The sequence below is a fragment of the Danio rerio genome, chromosome 5 (assembly GCF_049306965.1).
Source record: "Danio rerio strain Tuebingen ecotype United States chromosome 5, GRCz12tu, whole genome shotgun sequence".
Taxonomy (NCBI): domain Eukaryota; kingdom Metazoa; phylum Chordata; class Actinopteri; order Cypriniformes; family Danionidae; genus Danio; species Danio rerio.
This window is the reverse complement of record NC_133180.1, coordinates 78,464,095-78,478,905: the sequence shown is the minus strand read 5'-3', so window position 1 is coordinate 78,478,905 and position 14,811 is coordinate 78,464,095. Positions and strand designations below refer to the sequence as shown.

Genomic DNA, 14,811 nt, shown 5'->3' with positions numbered 1-14,811 from the left:
ACTAGTAAAAATTCAATTATTGAGCTCTCTAATACCATTCTAACTAGTAGAACTTCAATTATAGAGCTATCTCATACCATTCTTACCAGTAAAATTCAATTATTGAGCTCTCTAATACCATTTTAACTAGTAAAAATCAATTATAAAGCTCTAATACCATTATTACTGGTAAACATTCAATGATAAAGCTCTCCAATACCATTCTTACTTGTAAAATAGAGCTCTCTAATGCTGTAAATCCTGTAAAAATTCAATTATAGAGCTCTCTAATACCATTTTTAACTAGTAGAAATTCAATTATTGAGCTCTCCAATACCATTCTTGTAATAACACAATAACAGATCTCTCTGCATTCTTTCTGGTAAAAGATAATAATTATATAGCGCTCTAATACCATTCTTAGTAGCTCTATTAGCTCTAATAACATTCTTACTAATAAAAAAGCAGTTATGAAGAGGGCGCTTTTTAGGTTAATTTGGTCTGCCATGAAGAGATGATGTTGACTTACGTTACTGATAGTGTCTCCATCCAGCTCCGTCACAGACTCAATCCCCTTGACAAACGCTGTCAGCTTATTACCATCCATTTGAACCACAGTCTAAAACACACACACACACACACACACACACACTGATCAATTCCACAAAACCTCACTGTAAAAAATGTATAGTGTAAATTTGAAAAGATTTGCATGGTTTGTACTGTATTTTTCATGGTGAAAAACTGGCAACCACAGCTACTAGGGTTTGTTTTTTACAGTAAATGTTATGTGAGTTTATGTTGTTGTTGATCTACAGTAATATAGTTGATGATCAGACTACACTGACTTTAGCTCTGTCTCCAGTGAACGTCTCCAGCTCACACTCCTCGCCCACAGTGAAGGAGTACAGAATGACTTTAGTTCCGGCCGTCACCGTCACCTTGAAGTCTTTTCCGTCCTGATGGATCTCAGAGATGCTCTTAATGTCTTTGCCTTTCTCGACCTCATCATCCGGCACACCTGGAGAAAACCCAAGCTGTGAAATACGCCTGCATGCTGATATACCGATGAGAACTTCCTGCTTTCTAATCCAAATATCTAATATTCTCACATCAAGAAGCATTTTTAGAGAAAGAAGTAAGAAATAATGTGTTGTTTTCAGAAATTATGAGTCAAAATAAAGAGAGTTTATCATTAAAACAAGCAAAATAATCTGCCAATGGTGTAAGTGAAATCATCTAGTTTTTCTCACCTCCTTGTCAGATTATTTTGCTCGTTTTAATAAAAAACTAAGTTTATTTTGACTCATTATTTCTTAAAACAAGACAATATTTTGTGCTTGTCTAGAAAATGCTTCTTGATTTAAGATTGTTTAGCTAGCTGGACTAGAAACAAGACAAGAAAAGCATTAGTGATGTGTTTTTCTCTCACCGACTGCCTTCATGAACGCCTCAAAGTTCTCGTGAGACTCCAGCTGATATTTCCCAGTGAACGCCATCAGCCTGATTAATCAAAGGTAAACACAACACATTATTACTCAGACTTTACTCTGCTAACATGATTTCTTACATTATAAAAGTCTCTTTTTTTCAGCATCAAAAGTCGACAGAGCAGAGATCAACTTTCCATAATGCAATTCACAGCCACAAATGAATGTAAAACACTTGCAAAATACTGGAAATTGTAATTAGCAGATATTTTTAGTGTGTGTGTGCATATATATATATATGCAGCATTCCTCGGTATATCCTCATTAGTGTTCAACAGAAGAAAGAAACTCTTGAAAGCAAGACTGAATGATGACAGATATTTTGATTATTAGGTGTACTGCGTCTTTAAATCTGAACTCTTACCTGTGGTGTGTGTGTTCAGCTTCAGGAGATCCTGCAGAAATGCAGCGTTTTGCTCCTACAGGCGGTTTTCTTCTCCTTGAGGGTTTGTTACGTCAGACTTTAAACCTATCAATGCACAATACACCGTTATATAAAGACAGATCAGATTATGATTATGCCACTGAGAAAATGCGCCAGTCTGGAATAAATGTCCAAAGGTTGCACACAACTCAAGACGTTTCCGCTTTCTCACGACTCTCACGTATATTCATTTTAATTATTATTTTTTGTTTCAAATAATTCCCAAGTGCTGTTTATTTATGAGAAGATGTTTTTCAACACATACTGGTTTTAATAGCTTGTTTCTAATAACTGATTTATTATGCCGTATGGCAGTATATACTGTAATATTATGTCAGATGTTTTGCAAGATTCATTCATTCATATTCCTTCAGCTGAGTCCCTTTATTCATCAGGGATCGCCACAGCTGAGTGAACCACCAAATATTCTAGCATGCGTTTTACTAAGCGGATGCCTTTTTAGCTGCAACCCAGTACTGGGAAACACCCATACACACTCAATCACACACATACTCGTACATTTCGGCCAGTTTACAGGGTTTCTGCAGGGTCTTAAAATGTCTTAAATCTCAAAATCTAAATTTTAGGCCTTAAAAAGTCTTAAATGTTCTGAAATATTGTGTTGGAGATCTTAAATCTGTTTTAAACAGGTCTTAATTTTTCTTTGTTCATGTATTGCTACCAAATCTGACCAAAACCCATACAATCACCCACAATCCTCTCAATAAAACATTAAACCTTTTATTTAAATTAATGCAATATTTTACTTTTAAGATAAATAATTTTCCTTACTATTACATTTGTTTAAAAGTGCTCCATGTATTTACTGCTGAGGATACTGACCTGGACTGATTGTTGTGCATACATTTAGTTAATTATAGTTTTTAAAACTTTTGTTTGTTTATTTTTCTTTAAGTTTATGTTGGAATAAAAGTGTATGGGAACATGTAGAGCTTGCTTGATTTCACACAATATGCAAAATATTTTGCTAAGAAATAAAATCTAAAATAATGCAAAAATTGTATTATTAAATTATTATTGTATTATTAAAAGTATTATAATTAAGTGTAAATTGATAGGGCAAATAAAATCTTTTCCATCTGGGCTATTAAAAAAATCTTTTGCATTTAGCCCTTTATGGGTCTAAAAATTAATTCATTAAGGTCTTAAAAATGTCTGAAAAGTCTTACATATAACTCTGAGAAACCTGCAGAAACCCTGATTTAGTTTGATTCTACTATAGCGCATGTGTTTGGACTGTGGGGGAAACCGGAGCACCCGAAGGAAACCCACACCAACACGGGGAGAACATGCAAACTCCACACAGAAACACCAGCTGACCCAGCTGGTAACCAGAGACCTTCTTGCTGTGAGGCCACAGTGCTAACCACTGAGCCACCGTGCCGCCTTTATTTCAACACATATTAGTTTTAATAACTCCTTTCTAACTGCTGATTTATTTTGTTTATGGATTTATGAAGTAATTAAAAAGACCACAGGAATTGATTTAGATTTGTTTGTATGTGTTTATTTTTAATCTCAAAAACAGGTGACCGTTCAGCACGGTGACTCAGTGGTTAGCACTGTTGCCTCACAGCAAAAAGGTCGCTGGTTTGAGTGTCGGCTGGGTCAGTTGGTGTTTCTGTGTGGAGTTTGCATGTTCTCCCCGTGTTGGCGTGGGTTTCCTCCGGGTGCTCCGGTTTCCCCCACAGTCCAAACACATGCGCTATAGGGGAACTGATCAACTACACTGGCCGTAGTGTATGAGTGTGTGTGAATGAGAGTGTATGGGTGTTTCCCAGTACTGGGTTGCAGCTGGAAGGGAATCCGCTGTGTAAAACACATGCTGGAATAGTTGGCGGTTCACTCCACTGTGGCGACCCCTGATGAATAAAGGGACTAAGCTGAAGGAAGATGTGCTTTTATTGGTATTTTCAATGTGCACTGCATTGACACTCCTGCATTTGGTTTAATTATATCTTTACACACTCATATACTTTCAATAATTGTATTACAATTGTATAAGATAATAATTGAATTACTTGTATCCAAGGTTTGGAAACGTTTGTCTAATTGGAAGTTAAACACATCTTTATGTTTATATCCCGAAGGTATTGACAATCAAAACATTGAGGGAAAAAATATATAAATAAGGTTTAATAAAAGATCTCGTATGTCCTTTCCGGGATTGCAGAAACATGAGCTACCATAAAAATATCATTGTCTCAAAGAAATTAATAATATCTTGTTATCATCACTTGATCACAGGCTACTATCGAGCTTCGGTGTTATTTTGCCTCATTTAAATTTAATTTATCTACGTTACTCGACTCTCGCCGTAAATATTCTCTTGTAGGTCTATAAAATTGTGTTATTTTTTTATTATAAATATGATTTTATGCTGTTGGTATTGTAACAGTATTAGGGTTTGTGTTTAATGAAGAATGATTCTTATTTTGCGTAAAAATATGTAAATAATCAGAAACAGTTGTGATTGGCTCTTCACAGCAGCGCTGCGAAAAGTAACGCACATCACATGACAGTCGCATGAGTCGGTTTTGTTTCTGCAGCGGTTTGTGTTATACTTTAAACGATTTCTGATAAACGACAGCAAAGATTTATGAAAATACACAGCGAAGAGTATAAACAGAGGGATTTTTATTCTCTTTAATTGCATCCGGTTCACTAAGTCCCGCCTGTGTTGGTGTGAACTACACTGAGGCAAAGTTCATCAGATTCATTGGTGATTGAGAAGACCAGCAGTCAGCAGGTAATGTTAATAAATCTGATGTTTTATAGTATGACAGACTGCACAACATCTAATAAATCATACAACAGAATATCTGTAGCATGAAAAACATTGCTTACTTTTAAAATCACACATGCACCAGTGCATAAATCATACATTAATATGAATGTAGAGGAGTAAAAGCTGCTTTAGCTTCATCTTTAACCTGTAAAACAGCAGATGCAGACGAGACAGGTTTATTTTTGTTGCACAACAGGCCTTTTATTTTCACTTTAGAAGTCATTGAATGATTTGTTTGGAGTAAATTCTGAGGAAAACAAACAACTTAAGATTATAAACAGAACAAAATATGATCAAGTTAGTGAATATGGACCAGGATCAATGTAGTTTACAAAAAAAAATACTAAGAAATGTTCCAAATTATACAGAAAAATACTAAACATATTTTTTTACAGGTAATGGCCAAGCAGTCATGTTAATTAAACATTACTAAAATGTACAAAATTCTAAATATTTGCACTGAAATAACAGAGATGATGTAAGGGGTGTAATGCAGTGTTGTTCCTGTAGGATGCGCTATTGCAGCACCCGTGCCGGCGTTCAGGGCCGCAGCTTCAGAGATGTGCTGTTCTCCGGATACGCCGCAGACGGAGGAATGTTCATGCCGGAGAATCTGCCGTCGCTCTCTGCTGAAACGCTGCGTAGCTGGAGACGTCTGTCGTACCGGCAGCTGCTGTGCGAAGTGTGCGAACTCTTCATCCCAGAGCAGGAGATCCCCCGAGAACAGCTGGAGGGTGAGGAAAACACCACACATAACGAGTGTTTTGAGCGCCATCAACTGGTGTTTTACTGTAACTTCAGCTGCTTAAGCACATCTGATTGGTCGGCCAGTTTTTAACGCAGTTCTATACAATAACTATACATGTTACAATAAAGCCTTTAGCCGTGTTTCCATCTAAAGATGTGAATTAAACTGGTGCACTAAATTGTTTAGTATTTGAGCGCCATCAAATGGAGTTTTAGTGTAACTTCAACTGCTTAAACCACGTTTGATTGGTCGGCCAGTTTTTAACATGGAGATTGACGATCACTATAAACGTTACGGTAAAGACTTTCGCTGTGTTTCCATGTAAAGATGCTAAATAAATTGGTACAAAAAATTGTGGTATCACATAAAACATTCATCCCGAAGTAGAAGCGTGTGTGTTTGAGCGCCATCAAGTGGTGTTTTACTGTAAGTTCAGCTCCTTAAGGCACAGCTGATTGGTCGGCCAGTTTATAACGCAGTTCCCTACAATAACTACATGTCACGATGAAGACTTTTCCAACTAAAGATGCGAGTTAAACTGGTGCGCAGGGTGAAACAGTGGCACAGTGGGTACCGTTATCATCTTAGAGAAAAAGATTCCCAGAGATCAGCTGGAGGGTGAAACGCACAAAAAACAATAGCGTTTTGTGTTTGAGCGCAATCAAGTGGTGATTTACACAAGATTATTAACTAAATCTGTTTACTGTTTGTTTGTATTTCACTACACTGATTGCGATTGTTGCAGCTGGAAGGGCATCCACTGCGAAAACATGTGCTGGATAAGTTGGCGGTTCATTCCACTGTGGCGACCCCAGATTAATAAAGGGACTAAGCCGAAAACAAAAATAAATGAATGAATGCGATCGCTGAATTGTATGTTTGATTAGATAGATTACACAAGCTGCATTCACTGGTTAGGTGTGCTAGAAACACTGAGGACTCCTACTGGTCACAAGGGGGTAATGCAACAAGTAAAGCAGATATGCACTCTTCTCTTTTGTTGGCACGAATACAAATATATATGAGTGTTATATTATTACATGGTCTGTTGATTTTCTTGATTCTGATTGGCTGTAAGGTGTGCTATAAAACTGTTTAATGCACTGGTAGTTCCAGCCAGTGTTGATCTCTGTTCAAAATAAATGCATTTCCCACAAACACAGTAGTAATCATAGCATCAAGTGAAAGTTGAGAGTCTTAATTCCTCTGTGTGATCTCGAGGTTACAAACAGATTTGCAAAGAGGTGTTATATGAGCTATTAGATATGCCCATGTCATTTACATGCACACACACTATCTCTCGCATGCTCCCTGTCTGCTGTGACTGCCTGTTCATAGCATTGACTAGGAGACCTAACATGTCACAACTAATGAATATTCAGTCAAATATTGTGCTGCAAGGAACAAAACTAATTTTGGGGTAAAAATAGAATTAGGATTGGGTCTAAGAGAATAAGCACAACCATTTTAGACCATGTGCCTGGTGCACAGACCATTTTTACCCTCCTTAAAACAGACGGACATAACCTTGCTTCTTTTGCACCTTCCGCTTTAGACTTTGTGCTTAGATCATTAAGTTCGAGCTCTTAATGTCACCACATTGCAGGTAAATGAGTATGATGACAGTGTGAATGGGGGGTCACTCATATTTTTCCTCTTTGTTGTGAACGAGCCTTTATTCTTGCATTCTGTAGGTCTGGTGTCCAGCGCTCTGTCCAGCTTCTCGGTGCCGGACGCTGTGAGACTGGTCCAGCTGAAGGACTCGCTGTCCATCCTAGAGCTCTTTCATGGAGAAACGCTGGCGTTTAAGGATCTGGCGATGTCCTGCACCGCTCACTTCCTGCAGTACTTCCTGCGCAGAGATCGCCAGCGCGCCACAATACTCGTCGGTGTGAAGTAGAGCTGCACCATACATTCATTCACTTCAGCTATTTAGACGTTGACTCTCAATTAATATTTCAAGTGCAATTAACCTGCAAATTACAGTAGAAACTGTATAAAAAGCACACAAACACACTGATAGGTACAGCAATATAGATTATTATGGGTCAATGATGCTAACATTCAGCACAAATACTTACAATTCTGCTTTCTGCCTGATCTTTCTCTGAGGGAATTCTGCTGAAGCACAGCTCAGGTGTGTCTCTCACCTGTTAGTAATGCTAAATCTTAATATTGCTCAATAATTATGTGGCTTTTTGTCTAAAAAATAAAGCGAAACATCACTCAGACCATCACTTTGCAGTCAACAGAAGACTGATGATAGTATTTTGTCCACCAGGGGGCGCTCTCATAAAGCTGTGACGTCACCTGAAAACTTATTATCAGTGTAGATTTCAGCATCAGATCTGCTGTGGTGGAGATTCACAGGTGTGTTTATTCTCAGGTACGTCTGGAGACACTGGCAGCTCCGCCATCAGGAGTGTGTTGGGTTTGCGTGAGGTGGACATCGTGGTGGTCTTTCCTCGTGGACGCATCACTAAAATCCAGGAGCTACAGATGACCACTAGCGTAGCGGAAAACGTCCACGTGTTTGCAGGTGCAGAAAACAATACTATTGGAATCGGTGTACAGTAACGTTCTATTTGTTAACATAAAACTTCATGCTAATACCAACACTTATTAATACACAGTAAAATCAAAAGATCTCATTAAGTGTGTTGTGCTGTTGGGTCGTTGGTCGGGACAGGCGGCAAAACAACATAAAAACAACATAAACAATAAACAAAACAAGAGTCAAAACCACAGTAAGGCAAGACAAGGATAATGCTTGAAAATGATCACTTACAGGATACAAGACTCAGCAATGTGTGTGTGAAAGTGTGGTGTTCTTTCATTCATCCATTTTCCTTCGGCTTAGTCTCTTTAGTCTCTTATTTATCAGGGAATTAACTGATAATACTGCGGAATGAACCGATAAGTATTCCAGCATATGTTTTACACAGCGGATGCCCTTCCAGCTGCAACCCAGTGCTGGGAAAAACCCATACACACTTATTCACACACTTATACTTTACAGCCAATTTAGTTCATCAATCCGCCTATAGCGCATGTGTTTGGACTGTGAGGGAAACCGGAGCACCCGGAGGAAACCCACGCCAACACAAGGAGAACATGCAAACTCCACACAGAAACACCAACTGACCCAGCCGAGACTCAAACCAGCGACCTGAGTGCTGAGAGGTCACAGTGCTAACCACTGAACCACCGTGTCACCCGAAATTGTGATATACAGTCCAGGTAGTCTGATGATGATGTACTTCAGCTGTGAGTTTGCAATCAGTGGTGATCAGGAACTGGTGTGTCTGGGGTGCATGATGGGATATGTAGTGTGGTTGAGGGACAGATGTATAGTTCAGGTCACAGTGAGTGTTCTCCAGAGATCTGCAAGGGCTGGATCGCTGGTGATCTTTACAAAAGATAAACAAGCTCAACCAAAAGCAGTTTTCCTAAGTAGAATAATGCAGCCAGCTCTAACGACAGCGCTTGTTATTCTGCTTCTACAGATTTAAAGTGAATAAAGTCAGACAGAAGGGGAGGAGTTAAACCATGCATAATCGTGTAAACTACACAACCATTTTAAACATAATGATGGTTCCCCAGGTTTGCAAGCGATGGGTTTTTTAAATAATCCAGTGATGACACATTTGAAGTGCTCTGTAGTGTTTGTTTTTATGTACCGCAGCCGACGGCACGTCTGATGACATTGACGTTCCTCTGAGGAAGCTGTTTGCGGATGCAGATCTGGTTCAGCGGCACCGTCTGATGAGTCTGAACTCCGTGAACTGGTCCAGGATCATGGTTCAGACGGCTCACTTCCTGTTCGCGTACCTGCAGCTCACCCCATCACTTCCTGAAGGAGACACACTTCCTGTGCTGGAGGTGCTGGTGCCTACTGGGGGAGCGGGGAACATCACAGGTGCAGCACACACACACACCGGGCCACTTTATATTAATTAATAAGGATTTATTTATGATATGGTATGTGTTTAATAATGGCCTGCTGACTAGCGAGTGATGATGATTAGTGATTAGATAAGCTGACTAGTGAGTAGATGAGTTGACCTGTTGACTAGTGAGTAGATGAGTTGACTAGTGAGTAGATGAGTTTACCTGTTTACTAGTGAGTAGATAAGTTGACTAGTGAGTAGATGAGTTGACCTGCTGACTAGTGAGTAGATAAGTTGACTAGTTAGTAGATGAGTTGACCTGTTGACTAGTGAGTAGATGAGTTGACTAGTGAGTAGATATGTGGACTAGTGAGTAGATATGTTGACTAGTGAGTTGATGAGTTGACTAGTGAGTAGATGAGTTGACCTGTTTACTAGTGAGTTGATGAGTTGACTAGTGAGTAGATGAGTTGACTAGTGAGTAGATGAGTTGACCTGTTGACTAGTGAGTAAATGAGTTGACTAGTGAGTAGATATGTTGACTAGTGAGTAGATATGTTGACTAGTGAGTTGATGAGTTGACTAGTGAGTAGATGAGTTGACCTGTTTACTAGTGAGTAGATGAGTTGACCTGTTGACTAGTGAGTAGATGAGTTGACTAGTGAGTAGATATGTTGACTAGTGAGTTGATGAGTTGACTAGTGAGTAGATGAGTTGACTAGTGAGTAGATGAGTTGACTAGAGAGTAGATGAGTTGACCTGTTGACTAGTGAGTAGATGAGTTGACTAGTGAGTAGATATGTTGACTAGTGAGTAGATATGTTGACTAGTGAGTTGATGAGTTGACTAGTGAGTAGATGAGTTGACCTATTGACTAGTGAGTAGATGAGTTGACCTTTTGACTAGTGAGTAGATATGTTGACTAGTGAGTAGATGAGTTGACTAGTGAGTAGATGAGTTGACCTGTTGACTAGTGAGTAAATGAGTTGACTAGTGAGTAGATATGTTGACTAGTGAGTAGATATGTTGACTAGTGAGTTGATGAGTTGACTAGTGAGTAGATGAGTTGACCTGTTGACTAGTGAGTAGATGAGTTGACTAGTGAGTAGATATGTTGACTAGTGAGTTGATGAGTTGACTAGTGAGTAGATGAGTTGACCTGTTTACTAGTGAGTAGATGAGTTGACCTGTTGACTAGTGAGTAGATGAGTTGACTAGTGAGTAAATGAGTTGACTAGTGAGTAGATATGTTGACTAGTGAGTAGATATGTTGACTAGTGAGTTGATGAGTTGACTAGTGAGTAGATGAGTTGACCTGTTTACTAGTGAGTAGATGAGTTGACCTGTTGACTAGTGAGTAGATGAGTTGACTAGTGAGTAGATATGTTGACTAGTGAGTTGATGAGTTGACTAGTGAGTAGATGAGTTGACTAGTGAGTAGATGAGTTGACCTGTTGACTAGTGAGTAGATGAGTTGACTAGTGAGTAGATATGTTGACCAGTGAGTAGATATGTTGACTAGTGAGTTGATGAGTTGACTAGTGAGTAGATGAGTTGACTAGTGAGTAGATGAGTTGACCTGTTGACTAGTGAGTAGATGAGTTGACTAGTGAGTAGATATGTTGACTAGTGAGTAGATATGTTGACTAGTGAGTTGATGAGTTGACTAGTGAGTAGATGAGTTGACCTTTTGACTAGTGAGTAGATATGTTGACTAGTGAGTAGATGAGTTGACCTGTTCACTAGTGAGTAGATATGTTGACTAGTGAGTAGAAATGTTGACTAGTGAGTAGATGAGTTGACTAGTTGACTAGTGAGTAGATGGGTTGACCTGTTGACTAGTGAGTAGATGAGTTGACCTTTTGACTAGTGAGTAGATATGTTGACTAGTGAGTAGATGAGTTGACTAGTGAGTAGATGAGTTGACCTGTTGACTAGTGAGTAGATGGGTTGACCTGTTGACTAGTGAGTAGATGAGTTGACCTTTTGACTAGTGAGTAGATGAGTTGACTAGTGAGTAGATATGTTGACCAGTGAGTAGATATGTTGACTAGTGAGTTGATGAGTTGACTAGTGAGTAGATGAGTTGACTAGTGAGTAGATGAGTTGACCTGTTGACTAGTGAGTAGATGAGTTGACTAGTGAGTAGATATGTTGACTAGTGAGTAGATATGTTGACTAGTGAGTAGATGAGTTGACCTATTGACTAGTGAGTAGATGAGTTGACCTTTTGACTAGTGAGTAGATATGTTGACTAGTGAGTAGATGAGTTGACTAGTGAGTAGATGAGTTGACTAGTGAGTAGATGAGTTGACCTGTTCACTAGTGAGTAGATATGTTGACTAGTGAGTAGATGAGTTGACTAGTGAGTAGATGAGTTGACTAGTGAGTAGATATGTTGACTAGTGAGTTGATGAGTTGACTAGTGAGTAGATGAGTTGACTAGTGAGTAGATGAGTTGACCTGTTGACTAGTGAGTAGATGAGTTGACTAGTGAGTAGATATGTTGACTAGTGAGTAGATATGTTGACTAGTGAGTTGATGAGTTGACTAGTGAGTAGATGAGTTGACCTTTTGACTAGTGAGTAGATATGTTGACTAGTGAGTAGATGAGTTGACTAGTGAGTAGATGAGTTGACTAGTGAGTAGATGAGTTGACCTGTTCACTAGTGAGTAGATATGTTGACTAGTGAGTAGATGAGTTGACTAGTGAGTAGATGAGTTGACTAGTGAGTAGATATGTTGACTAGTGAGTTGATGAGTTGACTAGTGAGTAGATGAGTTGACTAGTGAGTAGATGAGTTGACCTGTTGACTAGTGAGTAGATGAGTTGACTAGTGAGTAGATATGTTGACTAGTGAGTAGATATGTTGACTAGTGAGTTGATGAGTTGACTAGTGAGTAGATGAGTTGACCTTTTGACTAGTGAGTAGATATGTTGACTAGTGAGTACATGAGTTGACTAGTGAGTAGATGAGTTGACTAGTGAGTAGATGAGTTGACTAGTGAGTAGATATGTTGACTAGTGAGTTGATGAGTTGACTAGTGAGTAGATGAGTTGACCTGTTTACTAGTGAGTAGATGAGTTGACCTGTTGACTAGTGAGTAGATGAGTTGACTAGTGAGTAAATGAGTTGACTAGTGAGTAGATATGTTGACTAGTGAGTAGATATGTTGACTAGTGAGTTGATGAGTTGACTAGTGAGTAGATGAGTTGACCTGTTGACTAGTGAGTAGATGAGTTGACTAGTGAGTAGATATGTTGACTAGTGAGTTGATGAGTTGACTAGTGAGTAGATGAGTTGACTAGTGAGTAGATGAGTTGACCTGTTGACTAGTGAGTAGATGAGTTGACTAGTGAGTAGATATGTTGACCAGTGAGTAGATATGTTGACTAGTGAGTTGATGAGTTGACTAGTGAGTAGATGAGTTGACTAGTGAGTAGATGAGTTGACCTGTTGACTAGTGAGTAGATGAGTTGACCTGTTGACTAGTGAGTAGATGAGTTGACTAGTGAGTAGATATGTTGACTAGTGAGTAGATATGTTGACTAGTGAGTTGATGAGTTGACTAGTGAGTAGATGAGTTGACCTTTTGACTAGTGAGTAGATATGTTGACTAGTGAGTAGATGAGTTGACTAGTGAGTAGATGAGTTGACTAGTGAGTAGATGAGTTGACCTGTTCACTAGTGAGTAGATATGTTGACTAGTGAGTAGAAATGTTGACTAGTGAGTAGATGAGTTGACTAGTTGACTAGTGAGTAGATGGGTTGACCTGTTATTATACCTTTTATTACACTCATTAGTCTGCATGATTGTTGTTCAGCTGGGATTATTGTGAAGCGGATGGGCGTTCCTCTGCGGCTCGTTGCCATGGTGAATGCTAACGATATCGTCCACCGCACCGTCCAGAGTGGAGATTTCTCCATGTCCAGCTCCGTCACTCAAACACTCGCTCCTGCCATCGACATCCAGGTGCCGCTTCAGGTTTACTTATGTTCTTCTCCTGTGTGTGTGTGTGTGTGTGTGTGTGTATTAAACTGTGTGTGTTCTCAGGACCCGTACAACATGGAGCGTGTGTTCTGGCTGCTGTCAGGAGGAGATGGACTGATGGTGAAGAGCCTGATGGAGGAGTTTCAGAAAACACACAAACTCAGCCTGCCTGCGTCACTCCATCAGCAGGTCAACAATACGCCAGTCTATATGTTTACATCCAACTATTCTCTGCACATTTTGGATTATCCCATTAAACTTGTTTGATTGAGATGCCAAGATGTGCATAAATATTGAAAATGCATGCTCACATTGAGTGTTCGTCTTCTGAGGCGCAACTCATTTATTAGAAAAGAAAAAAGAACACAGTGGCTTCTCCCAGTGCATGACAATACATCTCTCTGCTGTTGTAGTTGAGTGAAGTGTTGTCGTCTGGATCTGTGTCTGATGATGGGATACTAGAGGCCATGAGGAGATGCTGGCAGGACAATCACTATCTCATCTGTCCTCACACTGCTGTCGCTGTGTGGAGACACTATCAGAGTCCTGTCAGGCCTGGAGAAAACAGGTCTCACACACACACACACACACAATTACCAACACATAAGTTGTTTTTGTGATTCTGCACACAAAAATTGTGGTGTTTCTACAGTTGCTATGGTAACGCAAAAACTATAATAATTGATCTGTTGTGATGATTCTACAGTTGCTATGGTAACGCAACAACTATAGTAATTAATCTGTTGTGGCAATTCTACAGTTGCTACGGTAACGCAACCACTATAGTATTGATCTGTTGTGGTGATTCAACTGTTGCGATGGTAACACAACCACTATAGTAATTGATCTGTTGTGGCGATTGTACAGTTGCTCTGGTAACACAAAAACTATAGTAATTAATTTGTCGTGATGATTCTACAGTTGCTATGGTAACACAACAACTACAGTAATTGATCTGTTGTGGCGATTCTACAGTTGCTATGGTAACACTACAACTATAGTAACTGATTTGTTGTGGTGATTCTACAGTTGCAATAGTTTGAGATTTAGATTAAGTGTGTGTGTGTGTGTGTGTGTTTGTGTGTGTGTGTTCAGATGCTGTATAGCGACTGCATCTCCGCATAAGTTCCAGCAGGCGGTTCAGAGAGCAGGTCTGACCCTGGAGCTCCCCGAGTCTCTGCAGGTTCTGGATCAGCTGGAGATGCGCTGCGCAGATCTGAAGTGCTCAGACGACTGGGAGGAAACACTGAGACGGCATATAGAGTCCATCAGCTCGCGGAGAAACAGCTGAAACACACACGACTGCTGTGTGCGGAACTGGTGTGTGGGAAGTGGCCCGTTTTGTGTTCCCATGTAGAACCTGTGATGTATTGAAACACAGTGGATGGGAGATTATGCAGAGCTGTAAGGAAACACTGTCTCTGAATGATTGAGTGTTTCTGGTTGATGTTTTTAATAGTAAACCAGTTTTAACAAAA

At 39.6% G+C, this 14,811-nt stretch overlaps 2 protein-coding genes across 3 annotated transcripts in view; one reads left to right on the top strand and one right to left on the bottom strand.

Annotated features, from left to right (window-relative positions):
* Positions 1 to 1,874, bottom strand: part of fabp1a (fatty acid binding protein 1a, liver) — a gene marked incomplete in the record, with an annotated part of 3,394 nt that extends 1,520 nt beyond the window's left edge. Inside the window, 4 exon segments of the mRNA NM_001044712.1 lie at positions 509 to 598; positions 828 to 1,000; positions 1,412 to 1,485; positions 1,839 to 1,874. Coding sequence (NP_001038177.1) covers positions 509 to 598; positions 828 to 1,000; positions 1,412 to 1,478 — 330 coding nt within the window.
* On the top strand, positions 701 to 14,811 carry thnsl2 (threonine synthase-like 2). 2 transcript variants are annotated; one of them, XM_068221305.2, is made up of 9 exons: positions 701 to 1,496; positions 5,213 to 5,436; positions 7,145 to 7,339; positions 7,837 to 7,989; positions 9,136 to 9,369; positions 13,167 to 13,315; positions 13,397 to 13,522; positions 13,747 to 13,901; positions 14,429 to 14,811. In XM_068221305.2, the coding sequence occupies exons 2-9, from the start codon at positions 5,214 to 5,216 to the stop codon at positions 14,622 to 14,624; spliced, it is 1,431 nt and encodes a 476-aa protein (XP_068077406.1). In that variant the 5' UTR covers positions 701 to 1,496; position 5,213; the 3' UTR covers positions 14,625 to 14,811. The 2 variants fall into 2 exon arrangements, with proteins under 2 accessions (XP_068077406.1, NP_001032655.2); NM_001037566.2 differs by lacking the exon at positions 701 to 1,496 and adding an exon at positions 4,624 to 4,663 and having other exon boundaries at positions 14,429 to 14,808.

Bases quoted from the DNA above. Each gene is read 5' to 3' on its own strand.
- thnsl2 (XM_068221305.2), top strand. From the start codon at position 5,214: ATGCGCTATTGCAGCACCCGTGCCGGCGTTCAGGGCCGCAGCTTCAGA. The intron at 5,437-7,144 runs GTGAGGAAAACA...TGCATTCTGTAG, and splicing joins CCCCCGAGAACAGCTGGAGG to GTCTGGTGTCCAGCGCTCTG. The intron at 7,340-7,836 runs GTGTGAAGTAGA...GTTTATTCTCAG, and splicing joins GCGCGCCACAATACTCGTCG to GTACGTCTGGAGACACTGGC.